The sequence below is a fragment of the Triticum aestivum genome, chromosome 2B, assembly GCF_018294505.1.
Source record: "Triticum aestivum cultivar Chinese Spring chromosome 2B, IWGSC CS RefSeq v2.1, whole genome shotgun sequence".
NCBI classification, from domain to species: domain Eukaryota; kingdom Viridiplantae; phylum Streptophyta; class Magnoliopsida; order Poales; family Poaceae; genus Triticum; species Triticum aestivum.
In genome coordinates this window covers 757,731,255-757,753,981 of record NC_057798.1, presented here as the reverse complement: position 1 = coordinate 757,753,981, position 22,727 = coordinate 757,731,255, and the positions used below count along the sequence as shown (strand labels likewise).

Below are 22,727 nucleotides of genomic sequence, written 5' to 3'. Positions count from 1 at the left end.
TGATCAAGTCAGATTCAAACCACTCTGTGTGAGGAGCACTTGAAGTCCCTGATTCGTCATAGACTTAAACTTCCAAAACCTCTTTGTGCGTTTCGGTCTGACCGATTCATCCATTTCGGTCATACCGAGATCACTAATTTGATCCAGGTTTTCAATCTCGATGCAACCGATTTGAATTTTTCGGTCACACCGAGTTGCAGTAACTGCTTGCAGTTATGCATCTCGGTGCCACCGAGTTGTTCAACTCGGTCACACCAACAGGGTCAGGCTATATATACCCCCGGGCCAAATTTTGGAAACTTTTTTGAACCTCTTCGCCCGCGCACTGCCTGCTCTGCCTCCTCGGGTCTCCGAATCGTCCTCCTCGTCGCCAGTGACCTCCAGCCGCTGGTCTCCGCCACCGTCAACGGGATTCTGCCCTGCCGTTGTTGCCGCAGCAAATCCATCGCTGAACTAGGGTATGGATTTGAATCTTTGTGCTATTCCTAACTCCGATTCCTAGCACATTGCATTGCTATGTATCTTGCCACGATTGAATCTTCTTATCCAGCGAAATCACTCCGTAGATTAGTTTTGGATTGAAAATTTAGGGTTAGGTTTCCATTGAATTCATATCGGATCGGCCGAGTTATAGAAATCGGTCCCACCGATTTGGCTCAGGCCAGTGCACATGTGATTCTCGGTCTGACCGAGAATTGCAAATCGGTGTGACTGGGTTCAATTCTTTGTGAAACCCTAGCAGTCTTGGTGCCACCGAACTGTGACTCGGTCTGACCGAGTTCACTAGTTTCAGTTCCAAAAGCTGCTTCGGTATCACCGAGTTTACAAATCGGTAGCTCCAAAATGCTTTCTATGGAAAACTAAAACTAAGTTTTTGACTCAATTTTTTTGCAAAAACCTCTGTGCTTTGTGATGCTCATCTACTCTACCTCATCTATATCTATTCACAGGGTCTGCTGTCAGAGTTTGCATCATGTCAGATCAGAGTGAAAGTCAGAACAAGTCTGAGGAGCAAGTTCAGATGAGTGCGGGCACTAGTCCCTCTAGCAGCTATGATGATGGTAGCAGGAGCACACCCAACAACTTGCCAAAGGCAGCCACTAGGGCCAGAAAGAAGAAGACCTCAGATTCTGAAGATGAGGACTATGTGGCTGTTGAGGATGAGGCCACTTCAAAGAAGAAGGTGCTGAAGAAGGAATATGGCACAGCTGCATCTACTAAGCCGGGAATGCAAAAGAAGGCACTTGCAAGGAGAATTCCAACTTCCAAACCTAGGAAGGTTGCCACTGGTGAAACCATGAAGTTCACCATTGAGTCTGAAGATGAAGCTGCTGGCCAAGATATGAAGAAGAAGAAGAGAGTCAGAACCACTACTGCCAAAGTACTTGGCAAGCCCTCTATGAGGACAGACTCTGAAGATGAAGAGGAAGAGGTTGCTGCACTAGCACCCAAAGCTCAAAAGCTAATGGGAGATGCTATAAGATCGGGGGCTGCTCCATCTAAGCCCAAAGATGCTCCCAAAGATGCTACTCCTAAGCCCAAGTCTACACCTAATACAAGGAGTATTCCAGCTGCAGAGAAGAACAAGGCCCGAGTGCCTGAAGCTGCTGAAGAAGAAGATGAAGACTCACTTGTCTTGAGAAAGTTGAAGCCCAAGATCCCAGATCATAATGATGCTCACCCAGTTGCAGAGGATATGAAGCTCAGAAAGGATGCAGGTCTGAGACAGTGGAGACTAACTGACCCCTATGCTGCCAGGAGGAGAACTGTTGTGGACTATAGGTTCCACACCAAAGAACAACAAGATTTCTATGAGACAGTTTTGCTTGACAAGAAGCCCATAGTATGTGATATGAGATGGGTTGACTCGGATTACATCAAGAAGAATGAAGAGCACTATCCAGGAGTTTATGAAAGTTTCAAGTCTTGTGGAGTAGAAGACTTTGTTGGGCAAAAGCTCACAAAGTGGAATGATGAGCTCATTATGCAGTTTTACTCCACAGCTCACTTCTACCCAGATGGGAGGATAGTCTGGATGTCTGAGGGTACAAGGTACCAATCAACAATTGAAGAATGGTTTGAATTGATCAATGCTCCAAAGGAGAATGAGGATGACTTGGATGTCTATGCCAAGAAGAAGAAAGACCACAACTCCATGGCTCACATGTACAGAGAGATCCCAGATGCTGCACTTGAGACACACAAGTTTGGATCTGTACATTATCTGCTGTCAGGATTGCCTACCATAAACTGGATCTTAAGGCACACTTTTTTGCCCAAGTCAGGTGATCACAAGATGATCAGAGGCCATGCAATAAGTTTGCTCCATATATTTGATGTGCCTCAGAAGTTCAAAGTCATGAGCCTGATTGTGGAAACAATCAAAAGGACTACTGCTGATCAGAAGAGGAGTTGTGGGTATGCCCCACAGATTCAGGAGCTTATAAACTCCAAGATGGGCACTGGCACATATCTCTTGGACAAGGAACACCTGCCCATCCACCCTGACTTTGAGGACAACACCATTGTGATGGATGAAAATGAACCATCATCTGTGCAAGCACAAGAGAAGAAGGAGAAGGCAAGGGCTGAGAAGGCTGCAAAGATGCCAACTGCTGAAGAGGCATCTCAGATTTTCCTGAAGAGCAAGCAAGATCAGCTTGGCTACTTGATTGCCTCCACTCTGAGGATTGAGAAGGGCTTGGCCATCCTGACTCAAAACCAGGAGAGCTTGGAGAGAATCAGAGCAGAAGTTTTATGCCCTTGATGTTAAAGTGACTGAGATCCAAACTGCAGTTGAGCAACTTCAGGAGGATGTGGAGGAGAAGAAGGGCAAGTCAACCACTAATGCTTTTGCTAGAGTGCCCAAAGGACAGAGATCTGCTGTAGTGCCTTTTACAGACACCAAGAGCTACATCATCTGCACCAGCTATAGCTTAAGTGCATCCAGCTCCAGCACCCACTCCACCAGCTACAGCTACATCAACAGAAGACTTCGTCCAAGGAGCCATCTCTACACCATCACATGAAGACCAAGCCTGAGAGTCGTTTAGCACTATGCTTTTTCTATGAACTTTTTGGTAACTTGTTGACAAAGGGGGAGAAAAATGTATATATCATAGGCTTCGAGAGAGAGTGTTGCTTTTGATCTCTCTTGTCTTTTTGGTGGTTGAACTTCGTTATTTGTATGCTTGATACTTTATGCCTTTTGTGAGATACTTGGATGGTCATGTGTTTGATCATATGCTATGCTACATTAATGCTTGTTGGACGATATTATCTCTTATATCCTCATATGATCATTCACTTTGCTTGGTGATGAGTGCATGTATTTAATTATGATCATTTTGAGCGCTCCACCAAGATGTATGTGACATGCAAGAGTGACTCATGATCCTAACTCGTTGTGCATTTGCAGTCCAAAGCAAATCTTAAATAATGCATAAATTTAGGGGGAGCTCTTACTTTTCACATACATCTCAAAGCAACAATGTTTTTCAATCTTATTATCATTTGTCGAAGCTTTGATCTATATGTTGTCATCAATTACCAAAAAGGGGGAGATTGAAAGTGCAACTATCCCTGGGTGGTTTGGGTAATTCCTAACAACATATATCTCATTGAGCTAATGCTACTTCAAGATAAATATTTCAGGGAAGCTCAATGATTGGCATGACATGGATGAGAAAAGTGGATCCCTCAAAATGCTAAGGACAAAAGGATTGGCTCAAGCTCAAAGCACAAGACTCTACATTTTCTATTTTAGTGATCCAAGATCACATTGAGTCTATAGGAAAAGCCAATACTATCAAGGAGGGATGATGTGTTGCTTAATGGCTTTCTTGCTCAAAATGCTTAGTGATATGCTCCAAAGCCCTCAACTAATTTATCATATCCACATATAACCTAAACCAAAAGTCAAACTCGGCCCCACCGATTCTTCCTATCTGGCGCCACCGAGTTCAGATGTCATAGCCACTGCGACAAACCCTAGGCAAATTGGTCTCACCGATAGGGATCTCGGTCTCACCGAGATGGGGTTGTAATCTCTCTGTTTCCCTTCATAACGTTTTGGTCAAACCGAGATGAGCGATCGGTCCCACCGAGATTACAATGCAAACTCTCTGTTTCCCTTTCGTAATGTTTCGGTCTTACCGAGATGAGCGAATCGGTCCCACCGAGTTTGCCTGACCAACCCTCTGTGTGTCCATTACGAAAATCGGTCTCACCGAGTTTGTGTAATCGGTCCCACCGAGATTACGTTATGCCCTAACCCTAATCATATCGGTCCTACCGAGTTGCATGTCGGTCCCACTGAAAATCCTAACGGTCACATGATTTGCTAAATCGGTCCGACCGAGTTTAACGATTCGGTCACACCGAGATTGGTAAGTTGTATGTAACGGCTAGATTTTGTGTGGAGGCTATATATACCCCTCCACCCACTCTTCATTCGTGGAGAGAGCCATCAGAACGTGCCTACACTTCCAGCATACATTTTCTGAGAGAGAACCACCTACACTTGTGTTGAGGCCAAGATATTCCATTCCTACCATATGAATCTTGATCTCTAGCCTTCCCCAAGTTGCTTTCCACTCAAATCCTCTTTCCACCAAATCCAAATCCTGTGAGAGAGAGTTGAGTGTTGGGGAGACTATCATTTGAAGCACAAGAGCAAGGATTTCATCATCAACACACCATTTGTTACTTCTTGGAGAGTGGTGTCTCCTAGATTGGCTAGGTGTCACTTGGGAGCCTCCTACAAGATTGTGGAGTTGAACCAAGGAGTCTGTAAGGCAAGGAGATCGCCTACTTCGTGAAGATCTACCCTAGTGAGGCAAGTCCTTCGTGGGTGACGACCATGGTGGGATAGACAAGGTTGCTTCTTTGTGGACCCTTCATGGGTGGAGCCCTCCGTGGACTCGCACAGCCATTACCCTTCATGGGTTGAAGCCTCCATCAACGTGGATGTACGATAGCACCACCTATCGGAACCACGACAAAAACATCTGTGTCTCCTATTGCGTTTGCACTCTCCAAACCCCTCCCTTTACATTCTTGCAAGTTGCATGCTTTACTTTCCGCTGCTCATATACTCTTTGCATGCTTGCTTGAATTGTGTTAAGATTGCTTGAATTGTGCTAGAAAGTAAGAGGTATGAGTTTCAATATTTTCGGTATTTTGACATGGAAAGTGGCTTGGCATTGGCAACAAGGAAATGTTGGCATCTGCACATAAATCAAATTCAATTTGTGCTTGGGTCCTAGGAAGAAATACTAGCCACCAAGCGATATTTTTAAGGAAAGAAGTTATCAACATGAACTTGGCTAAGGATCACTGCATGCATTCATACCTTCAAGAGAAGAGATATATGGAGATTTTGAAATGGATATAACATCGACATTGGAATGATTCTTGCATCCCATCAAGCCGATGTTAGGAAGTCATACACACAGAGAATTAGCAAGGTCATGCATTTTTATTGTGCAGTAGAAGTTTGTCATAGTATGTAAATTGCCCTAAATTCTAATGGCTTCAGATATTTTATGTTTGGCATCACGAGAAGAGTGGCATATGTTTATTAGGGGTGGCATATTATTTGAAATGAAATTGTAAATTTAGAGGAGCTAGGAGGTATACTCTAGTCTTTATTATTATATTGCTCCTTATTTGGAAAATCTTAAGGAGTCTGTAGGTTTTAGTCAACATAAAATAAGTTTATTGCTCACAATAGAAGATTAGTACATAATAAATGTGATAATAAAAGTATACAAAATAATTTTGGTGCAAAGTTCATAACCAACAAGAAATGGATAACCATTGGTTTTGCAATTAAGCAAAGTTCTACTGGATGTGAACGCACTCACGGAAAAAGCGCAAGAACGGTTCAAAATTAGGATATACTCACAGATGATATATTTTACCAAAAAATAATGGTGACCATAATTTAGCAAGTCTACATACGTTAGTACTCATTAAATACTAGAAAGTTTTTAGTTGACTTATATACCAAAAGTGTGTAATTTTAGATCTTAACTAATACAAATAATGGGATAAGGGGTGAAATAAAAATTTATTTTTACAACCCTTCCCTTCTATATAAGGGGAGTGTATCTCCTCATATCATCCAGTAACGCATAGATAGCCAACAACACCAAAAAATATCAACCTTTCGCTAGACATTTTAGCTTATCATTTGTATTAACAAGTCTTCCAATTGTCCATCTAAGTATGCGGAGGAGGGATAAGTGTTCAGGTGTCTATGTCAACGACAATGACATAGATCGCAGTACCACCTTCTCCAAGTGACGTGATGACTTTTTTAAGAGTGCCTGTGACCTCTCGGCCCTCACAGGCATGAGGGTTGCTGTGGTCCTGAAGAAGGACTTCGGAAATGTGCACTCATTTGGGATGCCACCAGCAGAACCCATTCTTGATGATTTCTTATCGGGAGGTCTGCCTATTGGGCCATTTGTCAACGAGATGACGAATGCAATTATTGTTTGCAGAAGACGAAGGTGGCTTGGTTGTACATAGATAATGCAATGGACCATAAGAGAGCGAAGTTCTCCCTACAACATATTAAACAGATCCTAGATGAAAACCCAGGCATGATATCAAATTATATCTTCTCAAAGGAAGAAGATATAAGTCTTGAAGGTCGCAATAAGCTCATCAATGAACTCTTGTGGGTCTAGGAGGATACTAGACATCGTTTGCCTCCACTACATTCTTGCAGTGAACCATAGACTGGTGGTCCAAGCTTGCCACAAAATCGATTGGCGCCAAGATGCCGATCTTGGGGTCGCTCATATACTCTTATTTCATCACAACAACCATCATCATCTCATTATATTCCTCCTCAAGTGTTGCCATCAATTCAACTGCCATCAACACAACAAGACACTATAGAATTACATTTTCCTATGAAGGTATCACAAATGTTCTAGTATACACCTCCACCTTTGGCGCCAATCCCTAACTCAACCACCGGGAATACTGTGGAGGCCCCAACTCAATTGTTGTTCTCCAGTGGCAATGACTTCCTCGTTCGTGAATTGTTTGGCTATTATAACTCGGCATATGCTCCTTCGAACCAGTCACACTACAAGGGGAACCTAGAGATGGATGCTTACTTGGGCTATAATGGCAATGTTGTAGGCCCATATAACATGGAATATGATGAGTTGATCAACGCACAGCCAAATTCTTCCTGTTGGAATGTTGATGATATTGATGCATGGACTGAATGACTTCTTTAGATGCCAGTTAGTGCTTCCATTTAAATGCTATATCGTGGAATAAGTTATAATACTTCCATTAGGTGCCATTATCTATTGTACTATGCCTATTCTAAGCAACAATAAACATATTCGCATGCTCAGGGTATTGGGCCATGAAGTTTGTTTTGGTACGACAATACTAATTTTTATTGCATCCTGTTCTTCATTTTGGTTTAGTTAGTGTTTCTGTTGAGTAACAAGCATGCCATTTTCAACCTCTATTGATGAACAAGAGCAATATGAAATGTTCAACCATGTTTCACCTATTTAAAGCTTAATCTAGTTTGCTGAAGTAGGCTTATATATTTTAGCTCATGTTTCTATGCCTATTTTTCCACTAACTATCTCATTAATCATCTTCCCACAATTTTTCTATTTTTTACCAATCATGTTGGCCATGAATCTCATAGGAAGTTGGGATGTGCATGTTGGCCAAATCTCAGTTCTTAAAACACTCATAAGTTGCAAGTTCAATCTAAAGTATATAAAACTATGTTGCTTTCAATAATCTGAAGTTAGTATGGTACTGAACATATCACAATTTTTGAAACTACAATATTTTGTCGGATCGAGACAACCCAAAGTATACCAAACTATGTTCTTTTCATAATCCAGTGTATTAACTGTAAACTCTAATGTACAAATGGGGCATAATAAAGTTTAATAGGTTGATGCTTCACCCGCTAAAATGTGACTAACAACCAGGATGCTCCTGCCTGAGATCATCAATCGGTCCGTGGTCCGGAACATTGATCTCTGATCAGGAACATCCCGATCGTTACTCACCAAACCGAGTTCATCAATCGATCTGTCATCTGACTCAAAACCTGTAGGGGGTACATTACTTTTTGAACGAGGAGAGTTGAAAATGAACGGACGAAAAAATGGTCCTTGTCATACATATGGTTCTTTCTTGCTATAGTTATGAGGGTATACTCTTGAGGAAGGATCCTTCGTTTGCAACCAACATAGTCGATATTCTGTTGAGGGCTCACGAAGCACTCGTCCCATAGACGAGACGAAATCTATTTGTCCGAAATGCGCCGGAGAAACAGAGACATAAAAGTCGCATCTTCATGACTCCTCATATGTCGGGCACAAAAAGCTCGCTAAAATACATCAGGACCTCTTTAGCATTCATGGTGATGAAGAAAGAAAAACAAAAGAAATAGAAAGGGTGGGGAGAAAAAAAAGGTTGGGTTTGGAGCATTTGAGTTGAGAGTGAAACAAAAGCCCAAGAGAGAAAAGGAGAGGGGCCAAAACCAACCAAGCAAAACTGAGCCCATTTGGTTCTCTGTTGACACACAAATCCTACCCCGCTCCTCCTCTCCCCCTCCCCTCCCCGAGCCGCCGCCGGAAGTGACCATGGCGGCGCCCTACCGCCGTCTCCTCCTCCTCCGCCGCCTCTCCATCTCCATCTCCCACTCCCACCTCGCCCCGCACCCCCAGCCCTCCCCGCTGCTCCCTCCCGCCCGCCACTTCGCCTTCTCCTCCGCGGAGGAGGCCGCGGCCGAGCGCCGGCGCCGCAAGCGCCGCCTCCGCATCGAGCCGCCGCTGCACGCCCTCCGCCGCGACCCCTCCACCCCGCCGCCCCCGCGCGACCCCAACGCGCCCCGCCTCCCCGACACCACCTCCTCCCTGGTCGGCCCGCGCCTCAGCCTCCACAACCGCGTGCAGGCCCTCATCCGCTCCGGCGACCTCGACGGCGCCGCCGCCGCCTCCCGCGCGGCCGTGTCCTCGCGCGTCCGCCCCACCGTCTTCACCTGCAACGCGGTCGCCGCCTCCATGGTCCGCGCCGGCCGGCCCGACGACGCCGTCGCCCTCTTCGCCTTCTTCTTCCGCCGCTCCAACATCGTCCCCAACGTCGTCTCCTACAACACCCTCATCCTCGCCCACTGCGACGCCGCCCGCGTCGACGAAGCGCTCCAGGCATACCAGGAGATGCTCGACGGCGTCACCTCCTTCTCCCCCTCCGCGGTCTCCTACCGCCACCTCACCAAGGGCCTCGTCGCCGCCGGCCGCGTCCAGGACGCCCTCGACCTCCTCCGTGACATGCTCAACCGCGGCCAGGGCGCCGACTCCATCGTCTACAAGAACCTCATCGACGGCTACGTCGCCCTCGACGACTGGGACAAGGCCTTCCAGCTCTTCGACGAGCTCCGGGAGAAGGCCACCGTCTACGACGGCGTCGTGCACACCAGCTTCATGGAGGGCTACTGGAAGAAAGGCATGGACAAGGAGGCCATGGACAGCTACAGCTCCCTTCTTGACAAGAAGTTCAAGATGACGCCGGCCACCTGCAACGTGCTGCTCCAGACACTCTTCAGCCACGACAAGCACAAGGAGGCACACGAGCTGTGGGAGACCATGTTCGACAACCACAGCCCGCCCAGCTTCATCGGCGTCAACAGCGAGTCCTACACTGTCATGGTCAACCAGTGCTTCAAGGAGGGCAGGTTCCAGGACGCCATCGAAGTGTTCCACAGGCAGCCGAGCAAGACTGTGCAGATGGACGTCGCCTGCTTCAACAACATCATCGGGAAGCTCTGTGAGAACGGGATGCTAGCAGAGGCGGAGCAGCTTTTCGAGGAGATGGAGAGCAAGTCGGTGCTTCCAGACGTGTACACCTACACTTACCTCGTCGACTCGTGCTTCAAGGATGGCCGTGTGGATGACACCATGCAGTATTTCCACAAAATGGCGGACGGAAGGGAGCATGGGCCAAAGTTCAATATCGCTTTCTTCGATCGGATGTTTCAAGGGCTTACAGTAGCTGGCCGGATTGATGATGCCTTGAAGGTGTATGGAAGGATGCCTGACAAGGAGATTAAGCCATCCACGGCCACCTTTGAGATCCTGGTTAAGGCGTCCTGCAAGGAAGGGGAACTGGATAGAGCACGAGACCTGGTCAGGGACATGGCCAGAGGCGGTGTTGTCGCTCCTCCTGAGTTCCGTGAGTGTATTGTTGAGATTTTCAAGACTGCTGATCGCCAGGAAGAGATCGAGCAAGCTTTTGATGAAAAGCCAGTGCCACCACCTCCTTCGCCAAGGCCAGAGTATCGCCCTCGGAGTCTACCTGGATTTGCATCTAATCAGATGCCGGGTAGCTACGCACCTAACCAAGGCAAACTGGGCTATGGTTCTCCTCAACCATTTCATCATGGCAATGCTGTACCTCAAATCCTGCGACCTGAGGGGATGTCTTCTGAACCCCGTCAGCCTGCGTTTGGAAGCCAGCAAGTTCAAAAAACAGAAGTTGGTGCTTCTAATACATCACAATATGGGATTCCTTCTCCTCAAGGATCACCACCTGGGACGTCCCTGCCTCAAGGTCATCCGCCCGATTTTGGTTCCTCTCGCCCTTGGCAGCAAGCAGTTGGTGCTTCTCAAGTGCAACAACCTAAATTTAGCTCGGATTCACCGGTGCAGTCTGGATTTGGTACTCCTCAACCGCAACAATCAACGCATATCGCTCATCAGACTCAACATGCCGGGTTTGGCACACCTCGTCCATGGCAGACAGGGTTTGGCTCTCAGCAAGCGCAGCAGCCCGGGTATGGCTCTCAGCAAGCGCAGCAGCCCGGGTATGGCTCTCAGCAAGCGCAGCAGCCAGGGTATGGTTCTCACCAAACGCAGCAGTTCGGATATGGCTCTCAGCAAGCGCAGCAGCCAGGGTATGGCTCTCACCAAGAGCAGCAGCCCAGGTATGGCTCTCAGCAAGGTCAACAGCCAGGATATGGCTCTCAGCAAGTGCAACAACCAGGATATGTCTCTCACCAAACGCAGCAGCCCAGGTATGGCTCTCAGCAAGCGCAGCAGCCAGGATATGGCTCTCAGCAAGCGCAGCAGCCAGGTTATGGCTCTCAGCAAGCGCAGCAGCCAGGGTATGGCTCGCACCAAGCGCAACAGACTGGATATGGCTCGCATCAAGCGCAACAGCCTGGGTATAGCTACCAAGCCCAACAGCCAAAGTATGGCGCTCACCAAGCGGAACAGCCAGGATATGGTGCTTATCAAGCGCAACAGCCTGGGTATGGCGCTCATCAAGCACGACAGCCTGGGTATGGTGCACCTCAACGATCACAGCCACCTTTTGGTCTTCCTGAAGCACCACAATCTGGTGTTGGCAGTGCTCGGACTCTACCAACCTATGGCAATATAGGAAATCAGCATGATCAGTTTGGATCTCCTCCTCAGGGTGGACAAAAGGTTGACACTCAGCCAGCGCAGGACTCTGGTGCTCCTGAAGCACCACAATCTGGTTCGGGCATTGCTCAGAGTCTGCCAAACAGTGGCCACATTGGAAACCAACATGATCAGTTTGGATCGGGTGGAATAAAATTTAGCACCCAGTCACCTCAGGAGGACTTTGGTACCCAGGCATCACATGAAGTGGCTGTCAAGTATGCTGAGCGATACTAAAATGGCAACCTTGTCCTCAAAATCAAACATGGCCTAATTTGAGGAGCAGGTACTGCAAGCATGTTAGACAGTGCTCATTCCATTTCATTCCACGATGCCACACCCCCTTATTTTTGTTGTTTGTGCTTCTGTTTTAATGTACTTGTAGACCCCAATGATGATATTCGTGGTGTGCTGCTTGCAGGGCATTGTGAAACAATTATGTCGTATTTGTTTGGAGCAAGGTGCTGCATGGATGCAAATGTCTGTTAGCCGATCAAGAACAGCAGGAGTTAGGCGATCAAATGGGTTTGGCTGTAGTAATTTTGAGTACCATTTATTTGCCTCAGTTACATTTGGCTAACTTTGGTCTAGTATAGGCTTGTAATAATTAGGCATGATAATTCACATGCACTATGAGTTGATCTACTCGAATAGGATTGGAGGGCAACATAATTAATTGCTGATCCTAATGCCCTTTATTTTGTGGAATGGTTTATGGAAATGTAATGAACAACTCAGTAAGAGCAAATTTTGTTTATCTTAATCAGACAGATTCATCAGTAACTAAGAGATTGTGTTTGCATTTCTTGCTACTAATTATCCTGCTGTACTAACTGGTATCATCGATCATCCTGAAGTCCGTCCTGATTGATAAACAAGTCTGGATTGGATGGTAAAAAAATGCAGCAGGTCAGGTCAGGTCCTCACAAAGTATGTATGTACAACCCTCCTCCATAGCTGCTACACATACCCTTCCAACTTTGATAATAATTGGCAATGCCGGAGGGGAGCTTGCATTGTCTGTGTGCGCTTGGTGTCTTGGCCTGGCACCTGTATCAATGCTTGTATGTGGTTAGTTGCATCATAGCAGCAAACGTAGTAAACTAATCTCCCTGTCCTTTTTTTTGCAATGCATAGATGATGATGATGGTGATATCCAAGTAAGTAGAGTATGTTTGTGTTTGTGAAAGAAAAGAAAATTAATACATGTGTTGTTGGATGTTGGGGTTCAGTTCATACAAGGTATAATAAATTTTACGCACATGTAGAGTCGCGCAATGCTTCTTTAATTCTTATGTTTTATTTATTTATCCGTGCACAAGAGTACGTACTAGGAAGTAAGGAAACAGAAGAAGGGCTCCCGTTGTTTGCCTGATGATTTGCTTACATAAGTGTCGTACAACAAGGTCCTGGAGCTCTTTTTCATTGGTAACGATGATTTGCTAGTAAACGTCACCAAAAAGGTCAGGTTTTGGCGGTGGACTAGAAATATATTGCTCTTCTTTCTTTCTAATGTGAATTAAACAAACAGTTAAACATGGCTACATACGGACGCATTCATTTCATTTTTATTTTTCCTGAAGCTTTCTGGTTTGCTAATTCACACAATCTATTCTGTTTCGCCTGAATCTGGGTAGTTAATTTGCTTCACTTAGTGTGTGTTGGTTGAAGAGGAAGAGTTGCCTGAACCCTGTGTTAGTGCCACACTACTGGACTGACAGAAGAAGCAGGAACTTTCTTGCTTCTGTCAGGCAACTAGGAGATGTCTGACTGAACGTTCTGGCTGGACAAACTAGGAGATGCCTGTCTGTCTGTCTGTTTGTTTGTAGACCACGTCACGTGGTAAAACTTTCTAGTGTCAACAAGAGGACTCTCTTGTTGTAACGATCGATGCATGTTTTAAATTTATTATTTGGAGAATCCATATAACCGCTAAAAGTTCTTTTTGATGATTCGCTGGAGATGATCAGAGTGCCTGGTGTGGATTGGCGGTGCTGACATGGCATTTTCGATGGTAACGTGTCTGTCAATTGCTGACATGGCTCACTTGGTTGGCGTGGCAGACTGACTAGTTGTGCAAACTGCAAAGAATCCAGCCAGCATCTTTCGAGAGCTGATGGTTGTAAATTAGGGTCAGGTCAGGTCAGTCAATAATTCCCATGAAAGCAACCATTCATGAAAACCAATAAGGTCTTACTAGATGAGTTTCAAAGCTAGCAACTTGACATTTATTACACCTTGTAATGTCACAGGTAGTGCTTCCAGAGGGATTGAAATGTCCGCAAGCGGTTGTTCCTTTTGAGACTGAGCAACATCTTGAGGTAATCATATCTTTCCATCAACTACCTCAAAAGGGAAATATTGCTCATACCGGGTTAATTATCTGAAATGAAAATTGTTCTGGCTTGATATCGTTTTCCCTTCATCGTGTTTAGTTCTGATGATGATATATGCCACTGAATGCAGACTAGCTATTCATACCTCGAGTTAACTTCTAGTCGATATCACAAATATGTAGTGGCATCGGATTAATCCAACAATTATGCTGCATATAAACATGCATGGATTGGTTAAATGTATCAACATGAATGGATTTATTTCTATTAGAAAAAATGTCAATGTGAATGGGCCTAATAATCAGATTATTATTTGAGTTCTAATTCCGCATTCCAGTTATGATTGGATTAAGCCCTGTTGGGGTACGTATTATAATATTGACATGCTTATTTTATTTGAATTTTGAATATGTAAGTAAAGATGTATCCTTAACTACCTGGCAATTGCATATACTTCGAATTTCGAAAAAGATATGTATTTTTAATCCACATATTATTTTCACTGCATATAGAACGGTATATTTGATTATTATTTTCCACCTAATTTGACCAAGCGGAATTAGATTTTCCACCTAACGGTACATTGCCATCGCTTCGCTGGCATGATTCCAATGCAAACATGAAAAGCCCCTTACCGTACATATAACGTATACATATATGTTCCAAACTTAGATGCTTATATACACGCACATACATTAATGAAGGCATCACAGACATCTTTGTAGTTGACGAGAACGTCTCCTTCAGCTGAACAAGCATCATGGAAAAGAAAATGCAAGCACCAGTGTCAAGTCTAGAACTTGAACCCCTAGTGGGCTGGTTCTACCACAAGGTACTTAACCATCTAAGCTAGGCTTAGTTCGCATATTGTTGTATTTAGGACCCATAATATGGCTTCTCAAGTTGTAATAGCTCATCCCGTGCACACTTCTTGTGCTAGAGGTCCTGAGAGATTGCTTCTTATTTATCTATTTATCTGTCTTGCCATTATTATTCGTATTTTTATTTGTATTGTTTGGTCTATACTGTGCTCATTGGTCGCAGAGGTAAGCGAACAACGAAAAATGTTCCTAATTTCACGCTGGCCACCTATCACAAGAGAATAGGTGGAAAGTGCCCACGACATCGGGGATAATATGATGCCCGGCCCGGCCCGGCGAATCATGTTATCCATGCAATTTGCAGCTAACATTAGTCTGGTAGTGATCATATCAAGCAATGGATACAGCTATAGGACAACTCTGCACAAGATCTGCGTGGTAAACGATGCTGCATTGATCTGAATATCCCTGCACGTACTGAGTGCGGGCCTCCCCAGATGCATGAACCATGATGACAGATGGAGGTGCAACACTAAAGCTGACGCGTTTGGTGCCCCTCGTCGTGTATAAATGAGACCGCCGCATCTCTCCCAGAACTGGCTTCCCTTGTTCTGAAAGTTGAAACAAATGCGTTCCTTGCTGGTGCCCCAAACGCGTTTGGTGCCCCAAATGTCAAGTTGCTAGATTTATGCATGTGGCTTCCCTTGTTCTGAAAGTTGAAACAAATGCGTTCCTTGCTGGTGTTCTGAATGCGTGAAGTGTGCTTGTGCGTGCGTGGGTGTGTTTTCAATGTTCAACACGTTTATTTTTTTCATACCTCAAAAGTGGTAACCAAAGTATTAAGCTTAATGATTTCATTGTATCATGTATATTTGATGAAGCAATAATTTATTTGATCGAAATTTCACACGCTCTTCAAAAGTTATACATGTATCAGTTCACATACATGGACTTGAATGTTGCAGTAGTAGACAACCCCTCCCCCCCCCCCCTCCCCCACTCCTGAGCGTCCGGGGGAAACTTTAGCCACGAACACCAACTCGTCTCAAAACCCCTCCAGTCCTTCCCCCCTAGTCGCCGTTGAGAGGCGCCGTCGGGTAAGTCTTGCCGGCGGTGGCAGCGGGGCCTCTCTCCCCCCTTTGCGAGCTCGCAGAGGCTCGCATGGGACAACCGGGCATGTGGGCGCACTGGGCTCACACGGGGCCCATCGGTGGTTCCGGGCTGCCATTACTCTTGCAGCACGTCGAGATTAGAGTGTTGTAGTTTCTACTGTACGATGATTACAGTGTTGTAGCTAGAGAACTGACCGTGCTGCTATTACTCTTGCAGCACGTCAAGATTCGACCGCCAGGCTCCAATGTGTCAGGAGGATCAGAGGCAGGAATCAGTCAGACACCGCGGATGCTACTCGCTTGTTACTGTCTGCTGATGTCTGGAGTGTTATCGCTTCGTTTGAGGTTCACGTGGCTTCCCTTGTTCTCAAAGTTGAAACAGATGGTGTGCTTGTGCGTGCGTGGGTGTGCTTTCAATATTCAACAAAAAAAATTCATGCCTCGTGACCAAAGTATTAAGCTTAATGATTTCGTTGTAATATGTATATTTGATGAAGCAGTAATAAATTTGATTGAAATTTCAAACACTGTTCAAACTTACATTTTTTGAAACATGGTCCCTTAGGGCCTGATTCATTAAAAAAAGGTACTCCCTCCGTCCCAAAATAAGTGTCTCAAAATTGTGTTAACTTTAATACAAAGTTATACTAAACTTGGGACACTTATTTTGGAACAAAGGGAGTAGAAGAGATTTGCCCGGTTAATTGACAGAAACCTGGGCGAAAACCGTCATAACACGCCCCAACAGTGCACCATCAACACACACCGATCCCAGGGCTGCGCACCAGGCGAGCTGCCGGCTACATTTCCAGAGTAACCCGTAGCTGACACCTACAACCAAAACCGAAACCGCCATTCCAGCATCCACGCCAGCCCTGAGGCCGTGCACCAGACGAGCCGCCCGCTCCGCTGCCCGAGCAACCAGCGTCGACTCCCTACAACCATCCGGCACCCTACAACCATCTCCGGAGCTGCCGCTTTGACATACGGACGAAAACCACACACACTGACCCGAGGCTCTTATGCAGAATAAGACCTGGACACTTGTTCCCCCTCCGTCTCGCATCAACATCATTGATTCGAAGTGGGTTTTCAAGGTGAAGAAACATGCCGATGGTTCCGTTGAGCGCTACAAAGCGCGTCTCGTGGCTAAGGGATTTAAACAGCGTCAGGGACTGGACTACGAGGATACACTCAGCCCAGTTGTCAAGCCTACTACTATTCGACTTCTTCTGTCTCTGGTAATTTCTCGTTGCTGGTCTCTCTGCCAGCTTGATGTGCAGAACGCTTTTCTTCACGGGCTTGAAGAAGAGGTTTACATGAGGCAGCCACCTGGATTTGTCGATCACACTCAGCCTTATCAGATCTCTCGTCTGACGAAGGCTCTTTATGGATTGAAGCAGGCGCCTTGTGCCTGGCATGCTCGCCTGGCTTCAGCTCTACGCATTCATGGATTCATTCCTTCGATGGCTGATACTTCACTATTCTTGTTTCAGCGACTGAGTGTGACCATGTACCTCCTTGTGTACGTGGATGATATTGTCCTAGTTAGCTCCTCTCCGTCGGCTGCTGATGCTCTTGTGACTGCGCTTGGTCGTGATTTTGCAGTTAAGGATTTGGGACAGCTTCATTTCTTGCTGGGTATTGAAGTTGCTCACGAGTCTCGTGGTAGTTTGGCTCTCACCCAGAAGAAGTACTCTCTTGATCTCTTGCGCCATGCTGGTATGCTCAAGCGCAAGACATTGGCTACGCCCATGTCCTCCACCGACAAACTTTTAGCTGCTGATGGTGCTTTTCTATCTCCTGAAGATGGTACTGAGTATCGTTGGTGGCCTGCAGTATCTGACGATCACGCGTCTTGATCTTTCCTTTGCGATTAACGGGGTGTGCCAGTGTCTTCATGCACCTACTGATGTGCACCGGTTTGCTGTGAAGCGCATACTGCGCTATGTGCATCTCACTGTCTTCTTTGGTCTTCACCTGCGCCCCAGTTCCTCCGGAGTTTTTTCTGCATTTTCATATGCTCATTGGGCTGGGTGTCCAGATGACAGGTGATCTACGGGGGGACATGTTGTGTTCTTGGGTCCTAATCTGATCGCCTAGAGTGCACGCAAGCAAGCCACTGTGTCCCGCAGCAGCACAGAAGCTGAGTACAAGTCAGTTGCCAATGCAACGCCGAACTTATATGGATTGAGTCCCTACTTCGAGAGCTAGGAGTTGCTCAACCACATCCTTCTGTTCTTTGGTGTGACAACATCGGTGCTACGTTTCTGTCATCGAACCCGGTGTTCCATGCACAGACTAAACACATTGAGATTGACTATCATGTTGTGAGGGAACGTGTTGCACAGAAGCTACTACAAGCAGGTTTATCTCTTTAAAAGATCAACTTGCAGACATCTTCACCAAGCCTCTACCTTCTCCCATGTTTGAGGTCTGTAGGCGCAATCTCAACCTCCTAGATGCTCCAGGAGTGAGTTGAGATTGAGCGAGGGTGTTAGACTTCGTATTGTAGCCCCACTGTGTAATCTATACCGTATTGGTATAGAACTTGTATGTCACCATTATATATATGTGATAGGCCACCCCATAGAGGGCTGAGCCAGTTCCCCCAAAACCTACGTTTTACAAAAACCGAAGCCGCCACTCCGGCATCCACGCCGGGCCCGAGGCCGCGCACCAGACGAGCCGCCTGCTCTGCTGCCCGAGCAACCAGCGTCGACACCCTACAACCATCCGACACCCTACAAGCATCTCTGGAGCTGCCGCTATGACATACAAACGAAAACCACACACATCGACCCTGAGGCCACGCACCAGGCTAGCCGCAAGCTTCGTCACTCGAGCAACCGGAACCGACACCCAACAACCATATCCGGAGACGCAGCTCCAACCTCCACGTTTGAAATCTTGAGAGAATAGGTGGAAAGTGCCCACGACATCGGATAATATGATGCCCGGCCCGGCAAATCATGTCATCCATGCAATTGCAGGTAGCATTAGTCTGGTAGTGATCATATCAAGCAATGGACACAACGACACGATGGCAAGTTTGGCACTCAACAACTCTGCACAAGATCTGCGTGGTAAACGATGCTGCATTGATCTGAATATCCCTGCACGTACGGCTATGCATGAACCATGATGATAGATGGAGATGCCACACTAAGGGCCAGTTTTTTGCTGGCTTTTTTAGGCTTCCAGAATAAGCTGTTCCTACCCAGCTTATTTTAGAAGCCCAACCAAATTTTTTTTTAGAAGCCTACTACTCAAATCTTAACTACTAGGTTTTTAAAATAAATAAATTTAGTTGGACTTATAAAATAAGCTGGGTACCGAAAGAACTGGCCTTAAAGCTGACGCGTTTGGTGCCCGGCGTCGTGTATAAATGAGACCTCTGCATCGCTCTCAGAGCTCACACCGCTCTCCCCCCACCAAAATCAAGCACTAGAGCTACCTACGTGGTTCAGATTCCAGAGAGCCAGCGTGCACTACACTTTGTTCACTTCCACCAACATGGCCAACTTCGCCGCCCAGCTCAAGGATAGGTTTTTCGGCCTCGTCGACCGCGTTGCCGGCTGCGGCCGCGCCGGGGTCAGGGAGGAGGCCCACAAGTCTGCGGCGCCGGCGCCGGCCGTTCAGGAGGTATGTTTACATTTTTTACTCGGAAAAGAAAATTCAACTGTTTTCTACTGTACAAGAGTTACAGTGTTGTAGCTGGAGAACTCACCGTGTTGCTTGTTACTCTTGCAGCACGTCGAGATTCGACCAAGAGGCCCCGGTGTGTCAGGAGGATCGGAGGCGGGAGTCAATTAGACACTGTGGATGCTACTCGTTTGTTACTCTCTGCTGATGTCTGGAGTGTTATCGCTTCGTTTCAGATTCACAGATGCTTTTCTTGTTGGTGTACTTGTGCGTGCCTGGGTGTGTTTTCAATATCCAACAATATTCTTTTCATGCCTCGTGACTGAAGTATTAAGCTTAATGATTTCATTGTAATATGTATATTTGATGAAGCAGTAATAAATTTGATTGAAATTTCAAAAGCTGTTCAAAACTTACTTTTTTGGAAACGTGACCCCTCATGGCCCGATTAATTAGAAAAACTAGAAGAGACCTGCACCAGGCTAGCCGCCGGCAACATCACCTGAGTAACCTGTAGCCAACACCCTACAATCAAAACCGAAGCCGCCACTTCGGCATCCATGCCGGCCCTAAGGCCGTGCACCAGACGAGCCGCCTGCTCTGCTGCCTGAGCAACCAGACACCCTACAACCATCTCCGGAGCCACCGCTCCGACATACAGACGAAAACCACACACACCGACTGATGTGGACCAGATCACGACCAAGGCATCAAAGAGTGAGATTCATGCTAGCACAAATGATAAACCATTAGAGCAGCCAAAGAGAGAAATGGGCAAAACCATTATCTTAGTTGGGAAGTTTCCGGTGCCTAGTTTGAAAGAAATAACACATCAGATTACCAGCTGCAACTTCCCTCCTAAACCTAATTAATTCTAAAAGGGTCTAGCACGTTTTGGCGGCTGCATAAGATGGTGTTTGAAGTCAGCTTTCATTAAAAAAAGTGATGCATTATTTGAGATCTTGAGTCAAAAGTTGTACATGTTCCCATGCAAACTGTACATGAATTAATTACAACGAGAGGCTCAACAAGTCACGAATTTACCCTTCATTTTGAGTTGTTTTCACACCTAACTAGTAGGTGCTTCTAGTATAAGTGCTCTCCAGTTGTTCCATGTGAAGGCGGGATGAGATTTCTGAGTTTATGTTTGTAGATAGCCGGTGAGGTACGTTGTGGTGTGCTGTGAGCACTAGTATCGTTGAGTATTAGCTTGTGTGTGCGGATTGGAGGGCGTGTCCTCAATTTATATAGAATCCTTATGGTTCCCTCTTGTGATTCTACTTTGGTTCACAAGTTTCATGGTTTGGGTTGTGTCCTTGTAAACCAAACTAGTTATCCGCTGCAATTTATTTGAGAGTGTTTCTTGCTGTTCTTTGTCACTTGAGAGAGACAGTTGCTTCTTGTGAGTTGTTTGGCACCGTGAAAGATCGTTTCCAGCGGCGTCCCGCATTACCGACCTCGAGGCCACACACCAGGCGAACCGCCAGCTTTGTAACCTGAGCAACCAGAATCGACACTCGACAACCATATCCGGAGTCGCCGCTCCAACCTCCACGCCGACCCCGAGGCCGCGCACCAGGCTGGCCAACAACACTGCCACCCACGTGACCAATACTGGCACCCCTTCAAAACTTATAAGTATAGCATGTCATGTCATGATAAACTACTAGAATCTATCGGGAAAACTCAAACAAATTGAACCCAAATGAGGCAACTTATGTATACGAAAGACCAAAGTAAGCACATGACTGGCTGGAGCACATGCACTTCTTTCTGGTTCACTACTAGCACAATGTCCGTGGTTTGCAACGGAAGAAACATATTCATAGTCCCATAGCGGGGGGGGGGGGGGACAATTGTCTCGCTGTAAACGAACACCCGCACCCCCTCCTATCAGCACCCACAGTCAACGAATTAATCCCCCTTTGTCATCACAAAACCCGTTGAATCACAACATAGTAGTTAAGCTGTGTCACCACATTGTCGCGTCTCGTCCAAATCCATCAACCATGTCGCCGCAGATTCACTCTGCTCTGGCCTGGCCTCCAGAGCAGCCAACCGGATCTAGTTAGGATATTTTTAACAATGAAAACCAGTCACCTCCATCAATAGAAAAACATATGATCTCACAAGGAGATTTTACACTAAATAACAGGTAGAGAAAAGTAAGTAAAGCGTGGTTTCAAATTCGAAGTAGTGAGTCACAAGACCAGCTTGAGGGCAAGATATGTTTAGTTATGCATGACTGTCGGTGTCAAAACCGGCAGATCTCGGGTAGGGGGCCCCAAGCTATATGTCTGAGGACCGATGATAACTATGATCAAAAGGACACAGTGTTTACCTAGGTTCGGGCCCTCTTAATGGAGGTAAAACCCTACTCCTGCTTGATTATATTCAAAGAGTATAGGGGTTACAAGAGTTGATCTACCACGAGATCGTATCGGCTAACCCTAGTTTGTCTAGCCTTGTAATGTTCTGATCCTGCCTTCGATCTAGCTCTCTGGTTTATATAGATACTAGAGGGGCCTAGGGTTATACAAAGTCGGTTTAACATAAAGAAAATAGCATATCGGGACACCTAAACTTGCCATCCACGTATATGGGAGTCCCTGCCGGACACGAGAGGTGGTCTTCTGTCTTGTATCTTGACGGCCCATCAGTCCGGCCCATATCCAATAGGCTGGACGCCCGAGGACCCCTTATTTTAGCACTCCCTCAGTAGCCCCTGAACCGGTCTTCAGTGACGATGTATTCGGCGTGGAGATTATCTTCGGCATTGCGAGGCAGGTTCCTTGAATAATACACATCAGCTTTCCTTCCTAAGAGAATTGTATCTGGCTTTGCATAATTAACACAACCCTTAGCCGCGAAGGCAGGATATATAAGAAATAAGAATAGTGTCTTTTACTGACAACTTTTTTAGGCGAAGCGTCAGACTTGACCCTTTAACGTTTTGAACCATTTTCACACCCCACGTTCCGTGTTTTGAGGCCAAGCCCCATTGGCCTGTCCCGTCAAAGCAGAGATCATGCCCACTTAATACGGGATTGCTCATCAATAGGATTTGGGTAATCCAACCGTTTACGAAGCACGCTTTCATTGGGAATAGGCAAGCTTCAAGGTGCAAGTGGGGGGACAGTTGGCATTTTTACCGCCTATAAGAGGGCAATGGATTTCTCCTTTCTCCCCTACACCTTCCAGTCTCCTCTACCTTCCAATCTCCCAAGCTCTCAGCGCCCGAAAAGTTTCTGTCTTCCTCACCACCACCACCACCTCCTCCGACCATGGTCGGATCTGGTTCCAAAGGCAAGTGGGAGGCCTCCTCCGTCACAGAGAAGGAGATAA

The 22,727-nt window shown here is 46.2% G+C and overlaps 1 protein-coding gene and 1 long non-coding RNA gene across 2 annotated transcripts; both read left to right on the top strand.

Annotated features, from left to right (window-relative positions):
• Positions 1 to 8,586: 8,586 nt before the first annotated feature.
• LOC123047187 (pentatricopeptide repeat-containing protein At1g10270) lies at positions 8,587 to 12,251 on the top strand. The gene is made up of 2 exons (XM_044470682.1): positions 8,587 to 11,754; positions 11,890 to 12,251. Exon 1 carries the CDS (start codon positions 8,649 to 8,651, stop codon positions 11,703 to 11,705), a length of 3,057 nt encoding a protein of 1,018 aa, XP_044326617.1. The 5' UTR covers positions 8,587 to 8,648; the 3' UTR covers positions 11,706 to 11,754; positions 11,890 to 12,251.
• A 6,907-nt stretch (positions 12,252 to 19,158) lies between these two features.
• Positions 19,159 to 19,794, top strand: LOC123047188 (uncharacterized). The gene is made up of 2 exons (XR_006422831.1): positions 19,159 to 19,382; positions 19,491 to 19,794. It is a non-coding gene; the product is annotated as an uncharacterized lncRNA (long non-coding RNA).
• Positions 19,795 to 22,727: the final 2,933 nt, after the last annotated feature.

Coding starts and splice junctions, on each gene's coding strand:
- LOC123047187 (XM_044470682.1), top strand. CDS start 8,649: ATGGCGGCGCCCTACCGCCGTCTCCTCCTCCTCCGCCGCCTCTCCATC.